Consider the following 23,527-nt stretch of genomic DNA (forward strand, 5'->3'; position numbering starts at 1 on the left):
AGGCTAATCAAGAGCTCCATAATAGTCACGCACTTGAAATTTTTAACATTGTGAGATTGTTGTTTTGTTTCATTTTTCCTGTCTCAGTAACACACCGTGGAAATTGCAGATTCAAGGAGAGAATGAGAATTTTCTTTTTTTTTTCCCATCCCAAGAGAAGAGAGCACAAAAGAAAAATATTTTTTCAGCTGGAAAAGCAAAAGAGAAACAGGTGGACGGGCAAAATACAGTGCTTTTTTATTTTGTTGGCTCCAGGATTCTGTTTCTTACCGCCAGAATATCTGCATCTATATTAGAGGTTGTGTAAAGGTCTGAACTGTGCCTTCCTCGATCGAACTCCTGTTTTGCCATTTCTGCTTATGTCCTTCTGTCGTAGTAGAGCTAGAGGTATTTTTCTCTTTTTTCTTATTCTGAGATTTGAAAAGTGTCCCACCTTGTACTGATGCGTGAGACCAAGAGAAAAACAAGAGTTTCAGGTGGTGATGGGCCTTTTTTTTTTTTTTTTTTGCAAAAGACATGACAAACTCCTAACTTCTAATGTTAAAGAACCTGATTTTGAGACTGTGATCGGAATCAGGAACCTGAATGCAAGAACTTGACCCTGTCTGTCCAACATCCCTTGTAAGTCCTGTAGCTGTCAGTAAAACGAGTCTCCATTTCGCCGTTAAAGCTGCTGCACTATTCTTGGACTTGGAGACTGAGTCTGCAGGGCAATAGTTAAGAGTTCTCACCTGCAGCGCAGCTCGAGACCCTGTCCAGTGAACATGTTAAAAAGAGCAACTGATAGAGATGTGGGCTTCCTCAGATTTCAGGCCACGGTGCTAATGATAAAGGCTGACGTGTCTGTCTCTTCCAAGACGTTTTCCAGTTTAAGCTTTCGGTAGCATTGCTTCCACTAAAAGGTTGGGTTTCACTGGATTTTCTAATGATTGGTTTTTTGATGGAAATGTTATTTCACCAGAAAGCTGGCCGGATTTAATTACTCTGACTTTTCAAAAGGGCTTTTGGTGTGCTGGGGAAGTCTAACATGCAGTGGAAAAAGATAGCAACGTGACTATCCATCCTGACTGTCTGCTGATAGGCTATTTGAACTAATAGAATAACTAATAGAATAACTAATATTTGAACTAATAGCTAACCTGTAGAAGATGCACCGAATTCGTGAAGCCTTGCGGAGAGCTAAATAGGTGAACTCGGGCAAAGCAGCGGCATTCACGCAGAAGAAAACCATATAAACCAGAGCAGGAGGCAAAATCAGAATTTCTCATAGGTGAATCTGTGAAGCTTGTATTAGTTTGGTCCCAGTGACCCCAGTAAGGAGCCCCAGTGACCCAGCGAGGCTTTTATTCCAGCACATAAAATCCTTAAATGCAGCTGATGCAAAGGGTATTTATATGGTCAGAAGGAACACTGATAAGAGATTTTGCCAGAGCAAATGAAATGAAAAGGAGGTTTGTTCATAAGCAAGTGCTCTAAATGATAGTGAAGCTAACGTCTTAATTCTGAGTTCAACTGAGAAACAGTTGGAACAGCCATTTCAGATCTCGTACAGGGAATGCGGGTAATCTCAGAAGAAAAGTAGGTGTTTCCTCGTCAAACCAATCATACTAACTTAGATTCTAGAATTGCAGTTGACTGTAATTTCAAGCATGGGTTTTTTTCCTTCATCCTACAGGAATGAGAATGAAGACAGATGGGAAGAAGTGGAGGGGGAAAAAAAAGACACTTTTTCTGAACTGGAAAAGTTTGGAGGGTTCTAGAAAGTGTAGTTCATGCAGACCTATTTAGCTATGTTGGACTGAGATACTTCGATGGGCTGTATAAAATGCCTCGCATTAGATACTTATTTTTCCATAATACCACAAAACCTTGTGCGCTTTATGAAGCGCTGACTGTTACCCTGGCATAGCCTCCGAACAGCCTGTGTATCACCGTCATCTGTAATTCCAGATATGCAATCGGATACATAGACATATACAGCCATGTTTTTATTTTTCTGGTGGAAATCAGGATTTATATTAATCCACACTGAAAGAGAAGACATTCTTCCCTTACTCCTTTTTTAATTGTATCTTTGGGAGTGGCTAACTTAAGGTCTATAAAGAATGAATTAAAAGCTGTTTGAGCTTTACTGCTTCTAATGTATCAGAATACAATTGTCTCCACGCAACCCTGATATTAACATTAAGTGGAAGCTTATTGTCCTTCGAGTTGACCTGTCGCATTGGCAACAAACAGAATTACTGTTGCGGGTTTTTTTTGTCGGGGGTTTTTTTGACAGACAACGATGATGAATTTCTCATAGCATGTGAGATACAATTTCAAAGAGACAAATGAGAATCAGTCAACGGGTCAGAGAAACACAGTTCAAAGACTCATAGTTCATAAAATATTTATGTACTGCTATGAAAATAAAGGGGAAAGGGAGCTTATGTGACATACGAAGAACTGAAGAGCCAGCATAAAACTTCCTTTCACATCCCGCAGCCGAACCTAGCTCACATATTTCAAGAGAAAGTGTGTCCAGCCGTGGCTTTTCTGCAACTGTCCCAGGGTGTATGCCATTTCCAAATACAATAATTCAGTTCTTTGCCGTTCTATTGTTCCTAGGCTGATGCATCATTTCCAAGCTATGCTCATTGTGACCCAAGTGCAGAAAAGTAGTTTGCCACAAGATTTTTTTTTTTTTTTTTCCCCTGCAGAATAGTGCGATCTGCAAATGAAAAAGAAGCCAGGAGGGAAGAAACATCAGAAAATTTACTGGACTGTTTAAACTTGAATGACATTCCAAAAAAAACCCCACACACCCCCCAAAGCAGAAAAAATAAGTCTTAACTTCCAGGCAATAAAAGCCTCATGTTGTCTGTTAGCTAGCTCCTGGTGTCCCTTACGCTGTTACTACATATCGTCATGTCTAGATTAGATCCTTTTCAAATTTCCTTTGATTTTAGACATGTAGCTATTTGTTTTTTAAAATACTGCACTTATATAACAATACCTACTACTGGCTTTATGTCTAAAATATTATTTACTGAAAGTTGTAAAGAAAAGTGTACAAAAAGCAATGAAAGACTTAAAGTTTTGGGTAATGTTAATAACTGAACCGAGCCCTAATGAAATCACTAAGTTCCACTCTGATTCTAATGTGGTTTCCGTGGATTTTTCATCTTACCCTTCTTTCCTTCATCTCCTTTCTTCCTAATACGGTGCAGCAGTCGCCATTCTTATCGGGAGAGATTGATGCAGTTTCCCCAAATGACCGTCAGTACCGCTTCCCCATTGGTTAAATAGATTACATCAGAAAGATAGAAGAAACTTCATTTTCCCAAGTCAGAGCCAAAACGCGTGTTTAGCCCAGACTCTGAGCTCGCCAAGGAACGCGAGCTAAGGCTTTACAGATCTTTTGCTGCTATCCCGTTTTGTTGCTGCTGACTTTTTAGCCACCTCTCTCGCGTTTTGATTTTGAACGCGCATACGTGAGCCTGGTTTTGAAAAGCAGATGTTTGATTTTAACACAAGTAACAGCTAAGAAGTTGGTCCTGCAATTTATAGAGCACTGCTCATGAAAAGCTGGGCATAAAATGACCCGTTGAGGAATTTTACAGTCACGCAGCCAGATGACTAGTATTCAAACTGTATTCTGTGCTGAATATTGAACAAGTCAACTGGGACAGTTAGTGAAGAACTGGTGCATTTAGGCAGCGTGGTTAAGTTGCAGGGGCACATTCGCAGAAGAAGTTGAAGATGTGTTTTACAGTGTGCACCCACCCTTGTGAGAAACCTGGTTAACTGATCCTTGATAAGCCCATTGCTCTCGGACAGTGTTTGCAAAGCTGGCAATGACTTACTAAGCTCAAGTTGTACGTAGTAAGGAAATGCAGGACAGGAAGTTTCAGGTTTGGTTAATGTAGACGGATAAAAATCTGTGGAGAAAATTGTCAAGACACAAACTTGATCTAGTTTGTAACTGAAAATCAGCTAGCATCATGCATCCAACTATGTCCTTGCTTTTCTAACCTTTCTTTGCGTGAGGCTGCCTTTTTAAGAGCTCTCTTGTTTTCCATCTCTGGGGCACTGAACCTCATCGTGGACTTTCCTTATGCCATTGTGGAGCCCCAGGCTGAGACCGGCAAGACCAAGGCTCTTTCTACAGTTACGCCTTTGGCGCTGGGTTACTTCTGTGAGATGCTTCATTTTTCCCTATCTCGGAGTGCCTATATTTAAAATAGGGATGTTGATTTATCTGTTTTGTGGGACGCTTTGAGACTGAAAAGGAAAAGCTGTGTAAATGAGTTACATATTGTTATTACTAACAGGAAAGTATAGATAAGAATTTTGTTACTGAGTTAGCTGACAGGCTCCCTGAAGGGTTCTGGGCTGCTTCCCTCCTGCGTGACCCATTAGAGCTACACTGAGAAGACAGATTTGTTTAGTGAATGGAAAAATCTCATACAAACAAAACTGAACAGATGTGATGTTCTGATATTCGGCAGTTTTATTAACACCCTCACGTCCTTTCAAATGAAGATCGCTCTGTGGTATTGTCACAACTCATCAGCTCTGTGTGGTCTTGTACAGTCGTAATGCAGACAATACTATACAATGTCAGCAGATTACTGTGCGTGCGTTCAGTTGTGCGGATTTTCTCCTCCTTTAACTCTCTTAGCTCCTGAAGAGGAAAGAAATATTTCGTCTTCTCATTCATGACAGCTACGAAGCATGCCTGATCCTTCTTTCTTCTCCTTCCCTCTTTCCCCTTTACAATCCCCAGGGTTCCCATGTTGCTCTCCCCACACAGAGATGAATGTTGAAAATAACAAGAACAGACTCTAAATGACGATGCTTCGTTTGTTTGGCATTACAGCATTTTGTTAATTTTGACATTATTGCCATGATTATTAACCAGTGAAATCCATAATTTCGCAACCGTGAAGGACATAAGTGATTTGGGAGCCACAAGTTATTTGCTACTGATTGAGTAATGTTCCGCGTGGTTAATTGCGCTTGAAAAGGAGTGACGGGTTATGGTCTTACTGTCATCTTTTTCAACAAATGCGTGGCTCCCGCAAGAAACCCTAAGGTTGAAGATCAAATGTGTAGGAGTTGCTTTTCTGTGATGATGATAATTTTGGTTTGGAACCTCTGAGAAAACAGAGCATGCCCTTTTAATTTCCCTTTCGCAAAAGAAGAAAAAAAAAGGGGGGAGGACTACCTCATTCATGTGTTTACTTATACGATATACAGTTCTACTGGGGCAGGAGGATTGCAAGTCAAAATAGAGAACAATTTGCTGATCTCCTTTGTCAAAATAAGCATTTTGGACAGCGTACGTATTTTCTTTTAATAAAAAAGCTGCCATGCTACTCTAAGGACCTCGATGTTATATTAGACCTCCCCATGCACGCCCAAGTATACGTAAGTTTGTACCCACCTTAACAAATACGGTTGCCCTGGCTGGAGTGCAAGGGTTACAGAAGAATCTTGAAGGACCACATTTTTTTTAAAGGAAGCTTAATAATGCAGATTGGGAATCAGCCGTCTTTTTTTAGTTGCTGTAACTTGTATTGATTTCAAGGAGATTTAGGGACAAGATTTTGCGAATCCCATTAGGCACCTATTTGTGTCTTTAGCTGTAAAAAGATTTATAGGCTGGTCTCTAAAATTCTCGTGATGTTGCGAAGACTGGAAGTGCGTTTCAGCGTTAGTTCAAGAACAGGCGGTTGTTTAAATCCATCCCGTTCGAGAAAGCTCTTCTGTCTCCAAGGAATTTAAGCAGGTGTAGAAGGTGTGTCCATACAAAGGGATCATCCCGAGTCGGAGCTCTACAGCTATTTAATGAAACAAACACTTTGATAAATGCTAAATGTGTTTCCCTTTCTCCTTAACAACTAACGTTTCTCAAAGAATCACTACTTCTACCTTTTATTTTTTAGAAGGGTTTTCTTTCTCACGGCTCCAAAAGAAATCTTTGAAAAAGTAAATGCCTCACATTCTAAAAGATCACAATTTAAATTACTTCAGTTTTTCTTAATTCTTTTTAATTCACAATATTATGTTGATTTTGTCTTTCAAATGTTGAAGTTAGTGATGGAAATTCATGGGCTATGACAATATATGCAGTCAATTAGTAACACAACACCGTAATTTATGCTCATTCTTCCTGTATAATATACATGGGTGGGATGTAGTGAACGCAAGAATAAGAACAGCATGCAGCTGAACGAGAGAAATATGAATGTATGAGCATCTTTCGGTTTGACTGTAGAATAAAATGGGTTACTATCAAGTGTCCATCTGGTAGTGACCCATTTGAGTGCCTTAGAGTACGGAAAGGGCAGCTAGCTCCACAGTACCCAAATAAGAGGTCTGAACAAGGGCCCTGTGAAGTCAGCGAAAACTTCTTCCTTAGTTTTGATGTCTGAATCAGGCTGATAATCCCATCCACCTCTGCCAAGTTACTCTTTGCCTTGAAGTTCTTCTATAGTATAGTATAGAATATTATACATATAGAATAGTATGCCTCCTACCTCAATATGAGCGATCTACATTTTCAAGAGGGTATCTGTCCTTAAATCACGCATCACAGGGTACGTGACGCTCCTATCACTCTATTAAACAAATGTTTTCAGGTAGGGGGGAGAAAGCCCCACAGAAGGCAGGCGTACAGCGTTGATGGCATCGATACGTAGGTTTCATGAATGTACTAGGGTTTAGTTGTTTAGTATATAGAATGCATGCTGCCAAAACTGTGTGTGTTTGTCTGATTTACACCTCGCTTACGCTTATCCAACTCACTCCATTACATGAGTCATTCTTGTGGTATTTTGTCTGGGATCAAAGTCACCTACTAACATCTTAAATAAGGCACGGTTTCATTAACATCTTAACATTTTATAGCAAATATTTTATCTATGCTTTGTCTGGTTTTAGACATAACGGCTATACGTGTAAGAGATGTGGTTTCTAGATGTTTGTTGGACTAACAATGATTAGGCACCTGTTTCCATTCACCCCCCATCCTATACTCCGTTTTATTTCCAGGCCTATTGCACTGCGGCCTCAGTTTCTGTTAGGCTTTTGGACGCTCCCGCAATGCAAAGAGTAAAGCAAGATGTGACTGAGGAGCAGCGTAAATGAGAAATTACGGATCGTTAGAAAGGATTAGCGAGTGCAGCAGTGACATCCAGGATAGCACTACTTGTTTTGCTCCGCCGGATTTAGGAGGGAAATAAAGAAAACATTTCTCCCAATCACTTCGTTATTCGGTCGCATGGAGGCCTAGAAACAGATGTGCTGTTAACCTCCGTCCCTTATTAACTCTAGTTTGTTGTCTTCTGTGGTGTAGGAGACTGAAGGGAAGGGAAAAGCGTAGCAAGATGGTGGGAGGGGGCTTCGTAGTGTCCCATGCCCTGGCATCGTGCAACCATCAAATGTGTGGACTGCCATTAATCACCGATACGGAGAGCTTTCTGATTTCATTGCACTCCTGCTCCGCGTAGCGGCCTTACATTTTTCCTCGCCTTTGCCTAATTTGGACAGAGCGCAAAGACGGCAACTCGAATCCGTTTGGTGCAGAAGCAGAAAAGAGCCCCGTGAAGTACCAAGCTCCTGGCGTTACGCTGCCTCGTCACGACCGGAGGCAGCTGCGGGAGCTGAATCTCAGGGGCATTTCAGTGTTTGCTCCTCTTGCAAGGGATGGGTTGCAGTGAGCTGGGCACAGTACCTGCTGAAGTTGTTTTGTTCCTTTTGGGTTCCAACATATACGGAGTTTTTAAGAGAGAAGGAAACCGATGACCACGACGTTTAAGGATACGTGGGAAAAGAGTTCAATTTGTCTCCATACTTCTATTGCTTTACAGAAATTTGAAAATCCCTGAAGTAAGAACAACATCGTGCTTTGAAAACAGACGTTTTACTTCCCCTTTTAAGCTGTATTATGCAGTATGTAATATCTCTGATGTGTTAGTTAAAAATTGTCAGATAAATGACTGACAGCCCTGAAAGACTGCTGCCCCCCACTCCTTCCTTCCTTCGCTACAAAAGCACAGCTACATCTACATCCACTCAGATACCGGCAGCGAAAGCATTTCATTTCCATGTTGAATCTCCCCTGTGAATAAACAAAGATGTTTCATTTCCCCACGTTGTCAATCAGGAACCTTTCATCTGGGACGCAGGTTACTAAAATACTTCATTGTCTTAATACATTATTTCTTTGGGAACTGCACACAGTGCCTTCAGCACCAGCCATTGCCTTAACCAAAAACAGACTTGCATGTTGTGGTCAGTTCTGAAAAATGGATTTTAATACAATATTTCTCAAGTGAATCGGGCAGTAGAAAAGAAAATCCAGTAGCGCTAACGAGAGTCTGAATTTAATGAGGAAGTGGGATCTAGTTCGGTAGCCAGCAATACGTGACAGAATTCGTACATAACTACCAGCAATCCTAAATAAGTAGATGCTTGTAAGTGCTGTGTTTCAACAAATCCGGTTTCAAACTGGTTTTAGCATCAGGGTGATGCTCCTTTGCGTCCTGCCAACGTTTTTTTATCAGAAAACTAAAAAGCCCATTTTGAGCGTTAGCTGTGCAGTACAAGGGACGTCGTGCCATCCCTGCCTAAAGGGGTGAGAAACACAAAAGGCTAAGAAACTAGTTAAGGAAGCGTCAGAAGGACAAAAGCATTAGAGGTCAGTTGCAATGCTCAGGCTAAAATCTACGCAGAACCCAGGAGAAAGCGTGTCTCTTGGCTCCCAGCCCTCTGCTTCACGTCAGGGTTATTCCTTTGGCTAACGATTCAGTGCCACTGCTGCTGCCAGTAAAAGTCAGCCCAGAAAACTATGTTGTTGCAAAGTCAAAATGCGTTTGTTTTTCTTCACTCCAGATAAAGCTGTTCTTCATATTATCGGGGCTGTAGCTTTTCTTGGAAAATTACTTCAGTTCTAGCAGAAGTTCTGGAGTGGCATGAAACGATTCCTGGCATGTGTCTGTCCCAGGGTTCCTGTAGGGACAGCAGCGAAGGGCATCGTTGCCTTGCTGGCAGGCGTGCTGGTGTTCAAGATCTTAAACAGGAGGTGTCTGGCTGGGCCTCGCAGTCTGTGTAAAACCTACAGTTACGTTGCTTCAGCGGATTAAGTGGATTGCGCACTCGCACTTTTTCAGTTTTGAGTAACAGTTTATCATTTAATATGCAACTGATGTGTCAGCAGTATCAATTACTAGTGTCTAGAAACGTGTAATTAAGCTTTAAACATAAATGCGCAGCTATATCAAATTGCTCTAGGTGGATATCCTGCTATGTTGAATTGCTGTGTGATATATGGGAGATGAAGGAAGAGATAATAATTTCCTTTTGATGCAAATGTACATGTTTTACAATAACGTTAGACGACAGACCGCATTAAGCAGTACAAATAGAACAGCAAAGTTGAGATGAAACAGAAATAATCATCCAAGAACGTTTCTTAATTAATCAGCATTCACAATGAATCTCTACACTAGAAAAGGGGTTTCGTGGGGACTCATTCTGAGATTTTGATGACACTGAGTAAGAATTTATCTAAAAGAGTATTCAATTGAAATTGATGGAATTGATCCCTCTATTTAAGTAGCTACATATTGATTAAGGGGGCTAGAATCTGTTCTCTCTTTCCTGTAATAGGTGCTTTGAGACAGCTGAGCTTGAGACATACCATAGAGCAGGATAATAGGAATATTAGATATACTAAAGAGAGACTGTGGCCATTACCACTTGATTAGCATACTCTCAATAATACTTTATCCCTAATTTTAAATTAGAGTCTTAAAGACTAATCTAAGGTTTCAAAAGAAACTTAATGGCCTATGATATACTTAAGCTCAGTAAAGCGATGAAACTATAACATTCTCCAGTGTCACGCTCAGAAACGACAGGTTTATGTACTTTGCTGTAGTTCAATGGTTAATAGATTAAATTAAATTAAATTAATTATAGCTTTCACAAAGTTTGGATGTTGTGTGAAGGTATCTAAAACACTTGAGATGTCTCTGAAGCTCCGAATAATCCCAATTTTTTTTCAATGTCATAATGTTCTCTAATTATAAAGCAATTGTCTCTCTCAAATGATATCATATCAAACCATGATATGGTAGTTGTTAACCTGTATTTTACATCTTGTCATTTTGTCCTCGGTCATCCTCGCTGTCAATTCAAGGTCATTTTACAGCCTTTAGATTGATACAGACTCGAAGTACTGGATATATGAATAATACATAAGGACAATATTAATTCAGAAATAGTCATAAATGGTCAAAATGGGTACTTTAATTAAAGTGTAAGGTAAGAAAATAACTGTTTGGCTGCTACCTTAAGGACTGCTATCAAGTATGTCATTTTTATGAAGGATGTCTTCCGACGAAAGGCAACCATATAATGATCTTTCACGTCCCTGAGGTGCATTCACTGAATAAATTCCTCTTATATGAAGGTGAACTAATTTCCCTAAACTGTCACAGAATTATGAGTTTCAACCTTGAGATTTGTAGCTGAAAAATATTTCATACACGTACATGGCAAATTATTTTTTTTCTGGTCATGTAAAAATGCTTATGTTATTACCAATTAATGTATTCATTTAGGCAAAACGCTTCAGTGAGACACGTTGACATCTACCCTATCTATAAGAATGACTAGTCCAGGATATTAGTAGTATCCAAGATGGTATTCTCTCCAGCACAGCAGTGAACACACGGGTTAAAACGAAGGCCACTTTTACACACTGTCAATGCTCAGGAGTTAACGTGCTGTAGCACACAGAACAACCTTGACAAACTGGTATGTGCAGTGTCCCTGTTCCGACACGCTGGTCTTGCTCCAGCCTCATGCAGTGCTTGCAACAGGGCCTGCAGCCCAGTTTTTGACGCACCCGAGGGGGGGATTCTTCTGCATGCCAGTTGATGGCTTTTAGACTCCATTTATCTCATTTTCTTCTGTTTTTCCTCCTGTAACAATGACTGAAGCGGGGCTAAAAAATTCATCTCTTACTAATGAATTGGTTTTCCTCTGCCATTTGCTTGCCTTAACTTCAGGGAAATAGGCAGGGACAGTCTGTTTATGTGAGCTTCTCTTCTTGCCAGGGTAGCTCCAGTACACTCCTGAACTCACAGCAGTGCATTTCTTTTCCTTGTAACACGTTGATTAGGTGCAATATCCGATGGGATCTATTTTTGCTGAGAGCCCAGAATATGGTGGCAAGGTCTGGATTTGTGGTTGGCATGCAAGGTATTTAGGCAGATTGTTTTCTTTTCATGTCACTTACGTGCAGACGTGAAACCCAGAGCGCCGATTATGCAATCGCACATTTTTGCCCCTTTTTCCTAAATGAATAACATTCAGTGATAAAGTTGGAAACGTTGTGCTCTGTTTCCACAGCTGCAGCGAACTCGGCGCAAAGAAAACAATAGCTGCATATACACATATGCATTCCAGCTGCTGCCGACTCCCACGTTCTCCTTTATCCTTTTTGTCCTCCCATTTGAGCAGATAAATTGTCTCAATGACAGGAAAGGATAGTAGCGGATATGCTGCCAGTTTAATAATGTTTTGTAAAAAATAGGAATTAGCGTATGAAAATACTAATTACAGCTCAATTTGTGGGGTGACTTAAAGTTGAAACTTCTGCTCGAGTTTCATTAAATGATTTTTATTTTTCCCTAACCGCCCCTTGCAACCAGGGAGAGTAACCCCGAGGAAACGCAGGTAAAGGTTTCCGTTTCTTTTCTCTCCCAGCTTGGTTCCACAGTCAGCTACTTTTCCTTCAAAACTAGCAACTCTAGAGACGGCAGTAACTCTAGAGACAGCAGTTTCTTTCCCGCTGTTCACCAAGTTCTGCCTCGCTCCTGGGGTGCCGGTTGCGTCAGCAAGAGTTGGGAAGATAAAAGAAGAGTAGAGCTGGTGCGTGTCCTTGAGATGCAAAATTGGTCAGAATATAGAGCCACAAAGAACAACGTTTTCTGGCTTGGTTCTCCAGCTATCGAGCAGCAGGGTCCGTCGCTGTCTCGGGGCTTCTGAGCCACCACGAGGTGTTCACTGGAGGTCCCTCTGGTTCTTGCTGTTGATAAATGTTTATTTTTGTCAGTGTAACTCTGGGTGGCATTTCTAGGTGCTGGATGATAAAAATCCATTCGCGGTATAAGCGATATACTGGTGTAAGGACGTTATTCAAACGACCAAATGTCAGGGCTTGCATGAGATCAGAATTTCCAAATGATTTTGAGGTTGAGTTAATGCATCAAAATCCAAATGGCATTTGGTTAAACAAGGATACCTCAACTCCTGTAGGTCCTTGGAAAAAGGTAATTGGAACGAAACTGTAACATTAGTCCGCGAATAAATCGCTACTTTTTTTTTTTCTTTTCCTGTATTTGGTGGAAGAGCCTTAGCTGATTTAAAAACACACAAAAAAACCCTACCACCACCCAAAAACTTGAAAGTAGGGTAAGATTCAGAATCTTTCAAGTGAAATGTTTGCAGTAGCACTGCCAGAGCGATAAAACAGTAAATTATTTGAGTGAGACTTTTTATGCAAACACTTGGTTTAGAAGTGGATATTTTTCTCCTCTGATTTATAAGCACATAAAAATTCAAGGAATACAGCTGAAGATGAAATGAATGTGTGTATGTCTGCGTGTGGAAACTTCAGTTTTGTTTTATGTGGGCCGACACAGTGGAAGTCTGCAAGGGTTTAGAGTTCACATTTAGTCTTTAATGTTGCATTTACTTCTCTGATCCATCTACATTCATAACCCGCCTCCCCCCTCCTCCCCCAAAATCTGAAAGTTATAAGCTAGAAGATAAAAAAGGCTAAATGATAGATTCATAGATTTTTTTCTGGCGTACGCTTAGCATTGACGGAAGACTCGAGCAGAGAAAATGTTCTGAGGGGCCTGTTGGGATTCACTCGGGCTTCCCTGGCCGTACCCCTCTGTTCCTTTCCCGAGGAAAGCAGGAAACCCGAGGCAATGACATGCACCCGGGTCTCATCCCGGCGTGCGTTCAGCGTGCGGTCAGTTGAACAGCTGGGAACCGGGATGATGGGGACCGGGGGGGTCATGCCTACTTCAGGAAATGGACGGTCTTGGCCTCCCTCAAATTTCTAAAAAAATTTAAGCCGTGTTGGTCAGGCTGTGGCACGGGATTCTGCATGCCATTTGCTGCAGCGGAGCTCATCTGAACCCTCCAGCCGTAACTCATATCCCAGTGAAGAACTGCCTCCGTACTCTGGTAATAAATCTTTGCTCCTCTTTTTTCCACGAGGAGATTTTCTTCTGTAAGTCATGCATCCGCCACCTCAGAGAAGTAACTCCCTAGCTGTAGTACCACTTGCACATATCAATAAAAGTATTTCATATCTAATTCAAACTGCGGGGACAATATTGTAGATACGCAGAATATCTTACCCACAATCTTAAGCAGGTAGAAAAATAGGCAGCATGAGCCAGTACATCCTTTCTACCCTTAATTTATATTGTTCAGCAAAAGGGTACGTTTTGTGGGAGATCATGTTCTGATGTAGGAGGCCTTTCCTTCACTCCTTAGTGTCGTTCAGAATTTTAACCAGGACAAAATGCTGCACGGCTGACTTGAGAGTTATTTCCATACCTATAGCATCACTCATGTTCATGGCACAAGCTTTGAAAGCTTACTTTGGTCCTGTTTCAGCCAACGGCCTGGCTGAAATCACATTCTTATTTAAACTATATGTTGAACTGAAGCCTTAGCTGTAACTTTACTTTGGAACCAAGTATCCGGAACTCAGGGCAGAAAAAACCACTTTCTCCCGCGCTGCTGCATAGCTGCTATTTTTGAAAGACGAACTGTAACTTGCATAGTATAGGCTCAAGGCTCCTTAAAATTGTTTCTGAGAAGGCTATATTGCATGAAAACCAAAACTTCTACGCTAGCATTTAGAAAACGTATCGCATGGAATAGTACACAGTTGCCGTAGACCGTCCATACTGACGAAATGTGATTGACGGAGTTTAGCTAACCTGGTCTTGTTTAGAACAGATATTCAAACCTGCTGCCGTAACAAATGCTGAGATGCCTACTGCCTGCTTTTGCTCTCATGGAAGCATGGTAAGTGGAAATTAGCAAAGGCAAGACTTGTCATCCGTCTCTAAGTCAGGAAAAGACTGGAAATAAAAAAGACGTGAAAATTTAGAAAACATTCTGCTTATCAGTAAATTTACTTAATACAGAAGAGAAAGAAGCACTGTGGCTACAGGCTATGGCTTTCGTTGTCATCAGTCTGAAAGGAGCATGACTTGATACTCACTGACTGCTTTGCAGCAATTCATGTCAGGCTGTGATAGGTTTATTTGCATCTCATTTAAATCAGCTTAGCCCTATCTCTCTGCCTCAGTGTCTCCTGTATCAACCTGCCCCTTTCCCAGCTTCACTCTCTGATTTTAGTTTTAAAAACCTTAGCAGATTCAGCATAAAACATGTCGTTTTTATGGCAAATATTTCAGATGCAAAATCATTTCTGTGTGATTCTTTCACGTTGGTCCATGCCCGATCAGGAACTTTGCATCTCTCTGCCATGCTCTTCACCAGCCTGTTTGGAGGGCTGAAAGCAGAAGAGCTTCCAGACAGCTTCTGCTTCCCTCGCAAGCATCTTGCAGAGCTCAGAACAACTTCGAGGTAAATAAGAGAAAACATATCTGCCCGAAGTAACAGCTTTTTCAAACGATTAGCGTTTGTGGACTCCATGCTAAAGCCTTAGTCCACTATAAAGAAGTCTTTATTATATCTATTTTCTCTTACTGGTCATTGAGTCCTGCTTCTAATGATTTGCTGGAGGCAAGTGGGATGTTGGGGTTTTTTTCTCCCCACTAACTTGGACCTCTGAGGACTGGGAACCTAAATGTCACCGATTTCTTTATTCTTAACTCATCTGGAATAGCTATATTTCTGGCTGTTGTGTTGTACAAACAGTTTCAGGTAAGATGTCAAAGACTGTTCTTTAGCAGTCCCTAAGCCTACTTCATAGACTGGTATCTGCTTGCTGTATTTTCTTATTTTTAACAAGGAAATGCATAATCATCAGTAATGATCCCTTTAATCATGCATACCTCAGTGCTATCGCTCTTTGCAACTCCTTCTGGCAAATTATTTTTTTTTATTTAAAATACTCTTTTCTAAATCCTAGGCTAGAGTTTATTATTTTAAAAAATTGAGAAAATTTTTTTGACATATCCTGAGCTATGCAAGCGTAATAAAAATACATTTTCCACAGGTACTAACTACAACTGTGCAAGCAAAAGTTCCTGAAATTAGAAACTCCAAACTGTGCTTCTTTGTTAATCTTCAGTGACCCTTAGAAGAATCTCAGTCTGAAGACAATTAATGCGGTATTTTAAAATTATGAAAGCTTAAAATCAATAGTTTTGTACGCGCACAGTACAAAATTAGAAACATCCCAGCTTCTTTCTCAGTGCAGAACCCACCCTGAAGTTAAGGGGGAAAATACTGAGTAGAAAACTCCTTAGGGAAGCTTTTTTAAGGAGAACTGGTTTGGCCTACATATGTTTAAGACTGCATAAGCACCATGGCATGCCAGGAGAATCTCTTCTGCTATACAGACCGTGAGTCTCGCTCTCTGCTTCAGGGGAATAGTAGTGAAAATGTGCAAAGATTACTGTCATTGATCCACTTCTCTACTTGGTTTGCTCTCCAGATGAGAACTGGGAAACTAATTTAGCTTTACTAAGGACATCAGAAGGGGGAAATTAAGCCTCCAAATGTTAATGCATTCCTCAAGCTCAGGTCAAATTGACTTTAGTGTCCCCGTGGTGATTTACATCCACGAAGACTCTGGCACTTGAATGTACCGTTGACCTTTAACAACTTCATGGCCTCTGCACCTTGAGGCTGAAGGTAGGAGTAAGGTAAAAGCCGCTGGCTTAGCTTTGTGTCTTTCTAGATTAAAACAGGAAGGGAAATCGCGTTGGAAAGCAGTATCGTGAGCTCAAACTCAGGATGGAGGATTGATTTGTTTGTTTGTTTTAAGAAACCTCTGTAATGTTTCTCTCAGCATCCCAGAAGCAAAGGACCTATGAAGTCATCAAGATACTTCCACTGGGAGTCCGTTGCTTTAAAGTTTCCGCTACAAACGAGTAAACAAAGCGGTGTAACAGTCAGCTAGCATTAAACAGCCGCCCTAGCTGGAACAGTTATCCCAGTGCTTTTACTGTAAACATCTGAACAAGTTCCACGCTAGTAAAATAGAAATAAGAGTAGAAAATGCGCAAAGAAGAGCCATCCCCGTGTAGTGAGGATAAATTAATTTCCGATGTGCATATTATTAGCTGAACATGTGTCCTGGTTTCGGCAGGGACAGAGTTAATTTCCTTTCTAGTAGCTGGTGCAGTGTTTTGGATTTAGGATGAGAACAATGTTGATCACACACCGATGTTTTAGTTGTTGCTGAGCAGTGCTTACACTAGTCAAGGACTTTTCAGCTTCCCATGCTCTACCGACTGAGAAGGCTGGGGGTGCACAAGAAGCTGGGAGGGGGCACAGCCAAACTGGCCAAAGGGACATTCCATACCATGGGACGTCGTGCTCAGTACATAAACTGGGGAAAGCTGGCCGGGGGGGGCCGCTGCTCGGGGACTGGCTGGGCATCAGTCGGCGGGTGGTGAGCAATTGCACTGTGCATCACTTGTTTTGTGTATTATTATTATTATTATCATATTATTATTATCATTTTATTTCAATTATTAAACTGTTTTTATCTCAACCCACGAGTTTTTCTCACTTGTGCTCTTCCAATTCTCTCCCCCATCCCACCGGGTGGGGGGGAGTGAGCGAGCGGCTGCGTGGTGCTTAGTTGCCGACTGAGATTAAACCACGACAACATGTCACATAGATTTTACTTAGTTCTTGTTCTGCACGTTTCAAATTTCAGGTGTCTAATAGAGACAGCCATGATCTAGAAACTTGGGAGGGGTAGGGAGAAAGAGAGCATAGTACATGCGTATGAAGTATTCACAAGTCTTGAGCCCCTATACTTTATACAGAATATTATCAGTCTATTACCTTTACGTAAATACTGTCCATAAAGGTTGAAGTCTAAAAACCTGTGAAATTAGATTCTGTGGCCTGTCAGCATTTGCTTATATTTAACTGGTTACTCGTGTTGTAATTATCATGATGAATTCCAGACTATTGATGATCATAACTTGCTTTCTGCATTTGGGATTAAATTCAACCAATTTATTCTAAAGAATTAGCTAATCTTGCGGTAGAAAGCGATGAAATCTATAGAATGTATTTCACAGACATTTCATGGCAGTTAGTGAGCTCGTGAGTTTGTCTTCTAGAGAGCTCCCCAAAATCAGCATCTGCCTCTTATTTCCTTTCTGTTTTGCCTCGTTCAGTTTTTTCTTCTCTTGCACTGTCTAAAAACAGTTTCAAAACGGTAATGTTGAGACACTTTTCCTATTGCTATTAATGCCATTTACTTCCATCTAATCGCCGTCATTCGCTCGGATTGCTTTGTTTTCCGATGAATGGTCTGCAAGTCCTTTGAAAACAAAATACTTTCACTGAAAAAGTAATATCGGCACATAATGGATCAATTAGGAAGGCATGTGGCACGGAAAAGTGAACAGATCTTGACCATTTTTGTAACAGCGAAGAATATTCTGATGATTAGAGGTTGATCTTTCTTCGAAACATTTCTACAGTTGAAATAATTTACTCAAAATTGGTTGTTTTGCAGACCGCTTTTTACATACATGAACATACAAACGCGTATCTATTTGTATGTGTGCATATATGTCTATTCAGAAGCATAGCTCTGCCATAAATAGCATACACACACACACACACATATGGGAAACACACCAAAGTCTCTTGAAAAAAGGCAGCAGCAGAGAACTGAAGCAGGGCTGCCATATGCGCGTTGTAGCCAGCATATTGAATAACTTACTGAGGGGACTGCTGAAATAAGATGCATTGCTGTGTGCCAGATATTTTCCTAAGAAGAATATGTATAACTGATATTTTTTGGTTCGGTATTTGTCAGATTAACAGTGTAGGAATTTCATGCTTGGATATATAATCGAAACCCTAGCTGGGGAATCTGCCTGTTGTTTATGAATTCTTTATGAGAATTAACTTTGTATGAATATCATACTTTCTGTGTAGGCTTTGTCAGGAGGCAAACTGGTTTGCAATGTGTTGCAAAATCTGCTGCCCGTTCCCTCCAGGCTCGGTTTCCGTGTCGAGGGGAAGGGTGGAAGGATCTCTATTACAACAACATCGCTTCAGAGAAAATTCTGACTTCCAGCAAAATGAGCTTATCAGGAGAGAAACTGTCCGGCTGGGATGGGGGTTTGATCTCAAGATACAGGAGGCTGTCGAGGTTTAAGAAAACACAAAGCTGTTTACTAAAATAGCAGGGTGGGGGCAAGGACTTTTTCAGTTGGATCAAATAAGGGGAAGTTACTGAAAGAGTTTACCAAGGCGGAGGAAAGAGAAGGGGAAGGGAATGAAACGTCTTGTGAACGTAGTTCCCTGAGGACTCTCAAAGATGGAGTGAACTGAAGTGTGGGGCACTGCCGTTAGTCAGCGTGGTTTCCTTACTGTAGTTGACCTGTTTTGAAAGGAGAAGGGTATTACACTCGAATCATAGGAAAGGTGTGGGTATTTGTGTGCGCATGACATTTCTTTTAGAGAAGCAAAGCGTAGCTCCCAGAAACCCGTAATTTTGAGAGTATGCTTTAACTCCTGCGCTATCTCCTGTGTCAGCACCAGCTTGCGAGTTTGGGGACAATTGGGTGGCAGGGCTCCAGATCCACAAAGCGGTAACAGAAACAATGCTCTGAAAAAGTGCCAGAGAGACAAAGAAAAGCAGCAGCGCTGCAGTGTACCGAGTGCAGGCTAGCTTAAAGCGGAGGAGTGCAACACCCAAAGCTTCTGCAATAAATTAGTTAGACTAGAGCTTCTGGTTCTGTGGAAATAAGTTCAAGAATAAAATGGGAGTTACACAATTATTACAGATTGGCAGGCATTAAAGACATCTGTGGTGCCTTCTAAGATCTTGGCCAGGAAGACATCATATATAAAAGCAGACTTTATGTTATTTATGGACAGGCAGAGCCTAATGTTTTTAATTTTCTAGATAGCTCAGGAGGCCAATCAGATTGGCAATACTGGCAGAATGTGTCAGGAAGTCCCAACTCCTACTACCATAAATTAATAAAAAAGTGGTTTGGGGGAAGATTCACAGCATTGGTGGACCTAGCTGTTCTATGCATGACTGAGAATTTAATCTGTTCTCACACTCAGGGAGAAGCTGTCTCTGGTTTACAGTGTGCTGTTACATTTTATTTTTTAGTGTCAGACTGATATAAACAGATTTGTCCCTGATTTTTGATACTTACTACTGCCCACGCTGAATTCATTTTCTAATCATATGGAGGCCATATGTATTCTTTACACATAGACTGCACTGCACTGCAGAATTTATTATCCTGTCCTTTAAATACACTGCTGTTACGTGCTCAAGTCCAGCATATTTATATGCTGTAGATCTGTTTACCACTAGCAAATTGTAAGGCATTGTAAAAATGGTAGTTATCCACGTGATTTTCTATAATCCTTGTTAAATGGGGACACGTGAAAGCTTTCTGTGGAGGAAGAAAAAGCACCTCAAAATATCTGCGCTCCTGAATATATAGGTGTTTTGACTAGCTCAGTTCACGGAGGGAAACATTTCGTCGAACAGTGAGGCAAGGACAGAAAATGACTGCTGAACAAGAGATCCAGTGATGAAACTACCGCTTCCTTTTGAGTGATCGCTCGTGATCCTCCTTCACTGTAACTGCATATGCGTCCTTGAGTTTTGGCCAGGGTACCCGCTGTCCGCGCGTACTTTACGCCTCTTACTCGGGAGATAAATGCCGGAGCATGGGACTGTCGGTGTTCCGGGAGAGAGCAGAGCCAGGCCCCGTCGTGCGCGTGCTGACGGCTGACTCGGTTGTTATGATATCAGTAACATCTCTGCTAAGTCATAGCCCGTAGGTATATCGCCTGACGGATGACCAGAAATCGGACCGTCGGGCTTTCAGTGTCGCGCGTGCCGTGAGAGCCGGTCCCGAGTCAGCGCTGCAGGACTTGTTCGTGCTCAGGAAAAACAACGCGATCGTTCTGCTTTCTGGGGTTTGCATTATCCAGAAGGGATACCGTAAAGGCCCGTGAGTTTGACTGCTAGCTTTAAAATAGTAATGCCCAAATAATGGTTCACAGGCAGCACATTGCCTCTGATATCCTTTGACATTGCTCACAGCTACAAGGAAATTAAAACATTAAAAACGAGGCCAGCAGGGAGAGAAGCGTGTGACGCTGCTGTGTCATGTTTCTTGTTCAGTATTGTTGCCCGCGGGCCAAAGGAGCTGGGGGAACCGCTCTTAAACACTTGTGAAGCGAAACAGATGCCGTTCTCCTGTTTCCGCAGATTTAATAGTGTGACCTCGTTAGCTTTTGACACACGCACTTCAAAATATTTCCAGAGAAAATTGCTGCATGCGTAGGAGTATTTTCTGTTACAGTGTCCATGCGTAAGGGCCTGAGCGTTTCTCCCCCCCCCGCCCCCCGGCCTGATGCCTGTCTCCTCCCTGCCTCCAGGTACCAGATACACACGGGCCTTCAGCACTCCATTATACGGCCAACCCAGCCCAACTGCTTACCTCTGGATAACGTCACGCTACCTCAGAAGCTGAAGGAGGTTGGGTATTCAACGCACATGGTTGGCAAATGGCACCTGGGCTTTTACCGCAGAGAATGCATGCCCACGCAGAGGGGATTTGACACTTTCTTCGGCTCGCTCTTAGGCAGCGGCGACTATTACACTCACTTCAAATGTGACAGCCCTGGGATATGCGGCTATGACCTGTACGAGAACGACAACGCAGCTTGGGATCATGACAACGGCATCTACTCGACGCAGATGTACACACAAAAAGTACAACAAATCTTAGCTTCTCATAACCCCAGGAAACCTATATTCTTATATATTGCTTACCAAGCTGTTCATTCGCCTCTTCAGGCACCAGGCAAGTATTTTGAACATTATCGATCGATCAATAACATCAACAGGCGAAGATACGCTGCGATGCTAGCTTGTTTGGATGAAGCCATAAACAACGTAACCCTTGCTTTAAAGAAGTACGGTTACTATGAGAATAGCATTATCATATATTCTTCAGATAACGGCGGGCAGCCAATGGCCGGAGGAAGTAACTGGCCTCTCCGAGGAAGCAAAGGGACCTATTGGGAAGGAGGTATCCGTGCTGTTGGGTTTGTCCATAGCCCCCTTCTGAAAAACAAAGGGTCTGTGTGTAAGGAGCTTGTGCACATCACGGACTGGTTCCCCACTTTGATCACGCTGGCAGAAGGGCAGATCGATGAAGATATCCAGCTGGATGGCTATGATATATGGGAAACCATTAGCGAAGGCAGACGTTCTCCACGGGTAGACATCTTACACAACATTGACCCGATTTACACCAAAGCCAAAAATGGGTCCTGGGCAGCTGGCTACGGGATCTGGAACACTGCGATTCAGTCTGCCATCAGAGTGAATCACTGGAAACTACTGACGGGAAATCCAGGATACAGCGACTGGGTACCTCCGCAGGCCTTCAGTAACGCGGGCCCCAACCGCTGGCACAACGAACGCGTGTCTTGGTCAGCTGGCAAAACAGTGTGGCTTTTCAACATAACCGCTGATCCGTACGAACGAGTGGACCTCTCTGCGAGGTATCCAGATGTAGTGAAGCAGTTGCTGCGGAGGCTTTCACAGTTCAATAAGACTGCGGTTCCTGTTCGATACCCACCTAAGGACCCTCGGAGTAACCCGAAGCTGAATGGAGGAGTATGGGGACCGTGGTTTAAGGAGGATGAAAAGAAGAAGAAATCAGATAAAAGTAAAGGTGCGAATAAGCAAAAGAAGAACAAGAACAAGAACAAGAAAAAAGCAAATCGGAAAAAAGGGCAATCGTTACATTGCCGTTCACGTCTTGCTGGTGGATAGGCTCTAAGCACGCTCTTTTGCCAAGTCTAAGCCAGCTTGGCCCAGCTTTCTTGAACTTCTGACAGAACATACTAGAAATGCTAGCTCTGCACTACAGATGAAAGTTGTCATCTTTTAATTCTTTCTCTGATTTCACCAGCACAAGATATCTCAACACTCTGCCTTGAGTGTACGTAAACATCCACGTGACAAACTTTCTCCTCTACAGGATGAATGGTGCTCACCCATCACAGCCACATTCCAGATAACAACGGCGATAACACCTAATTTCAGTAAACTCCTTTTTGATGGACAAACGGTGGTTCCTTGCCTAAATTAGTCGGGATATGTGGAGAGTATGGAGATGTTAATGGCAGATGTTCTCAAACTGAGAGATAAGTCAGAGAGAGAAAGGAAAAACAAAACTTGAGAACTTCTGTGGGTCAGAAAGTGTTAGTCGCCAACCTATGACATCTTTCGATGCAGCACAGCAAAAACACGAAGCCATCAGAGTAACTTTTTAGAGGTGCTGGGGAGGGGGGCATGACAGGAGGAAAGCTGCTTTGAATTAGACTTTGTCTGTCTTACATAAATCAGAAGTATTTTTAAGATTTCCTAGATGTGCTAAGCTCCCCCCATTTGTAGTAAAACCAGAAGGTTGTTGTTCAACACACATGAACAGCTAGCACGCACCATGTATAATTTATTATAGGCATAGACAAAAACACATCACCAAAGTGAATGTAATATTTAAACACTTTAAGATAACTATACAACAATATCTAAAAGACATAATTTATTTTACAGCACAATACTTATTTCTCTTCCATTAAAACTTCAATTACTGGGTGATGCAAGGTACCCCTTTGGGTGCTAGGGTTGCTTGGGGTTTTTTCCCTTTGATTTTTAATTTTATTTCCACCCTATCAGTCAGAGTTTTATTTAACAGATCCACATCCTCAGAGTACTGTAAAACAAGAAAATGCTGTATACACTGCTAGGATGAGAAAGGAGAATGATTCAGGTGCATCATTTCATTATGTATTTGCCTCCAATTATTTTGAATGTAACAAAGTGATTATTTAATGTAGTAGTCACGTGAATATTGTTCAGTTTCTGTACAGAAGCTAGGCCATCTTTATGTTTGGGGGGAAAATTCTACTTTAAACCTTTTATTTATGTATCTATTAAAATAGTTTATTTTTATGGCATTCATAAAAGTAGCCTGCCTCTTTTTTGCATCAATGATAGCAATTCTGTCCTTGTTTATTTTAAACGAACTCAGTAAGCTTTTTTTATTACTATTATTTTTGGTGCAGGGATGATTTAATGACATTTCGCTTCCGAAACAGAAATTCTTCTTCAATATGTACATAATTTGAGACGTGGATCAAACTTTGCCCTTTTCCAAGGTGTCTGCATGGATGATTAATGGCTGTACTGACTGCGTGTTCGTAGTGATCT

The 23,527-nt window shown here is 41.7% G+C and overlaps 1 protein-coding gene across 1 annotated transcript in view; it reads left to right on the plus strand.

The window, feature by feature from the left end:
• The window catches only part of ARSJ (arylsulfatase family member J), a 46,748-nt gene extending 23,474 nt beyond the window's left edge, over positions 1–23,274 (plus strand). Inside the window, exon 2 of the mRNA XM_076337320.1 lies at positions 20,677–23,274. Within this exon, the coding sequence (XP_076193435.1) occupies positions 20,677–22,084 (1,408 nt within the window). The 3' untranslated portion in view covers positions 22,085–23,274. The remainder of the gene's footprint in view (positions 1–20,676) is intronic.
• The last annotated feature ends 253 nt before the right edge of the window (positions 23,275–23,527 follow it).

This window comes from Aptenodytes patagonicus, chromosome 4, assembly GCF_965638725.1.
Source record: "Aptenodytes patagonicus chromosome 4, bAptPat1.pri.cur, whole genome shotgun sequence".
In the NCBI taxonomy this organism is placed as follows: Eukaryota; Metazoa; Chordata; class Aves; order Sphenisciformes; family Spheniscidae; genus Aptenodytes; species Aptenodytes patagonicus.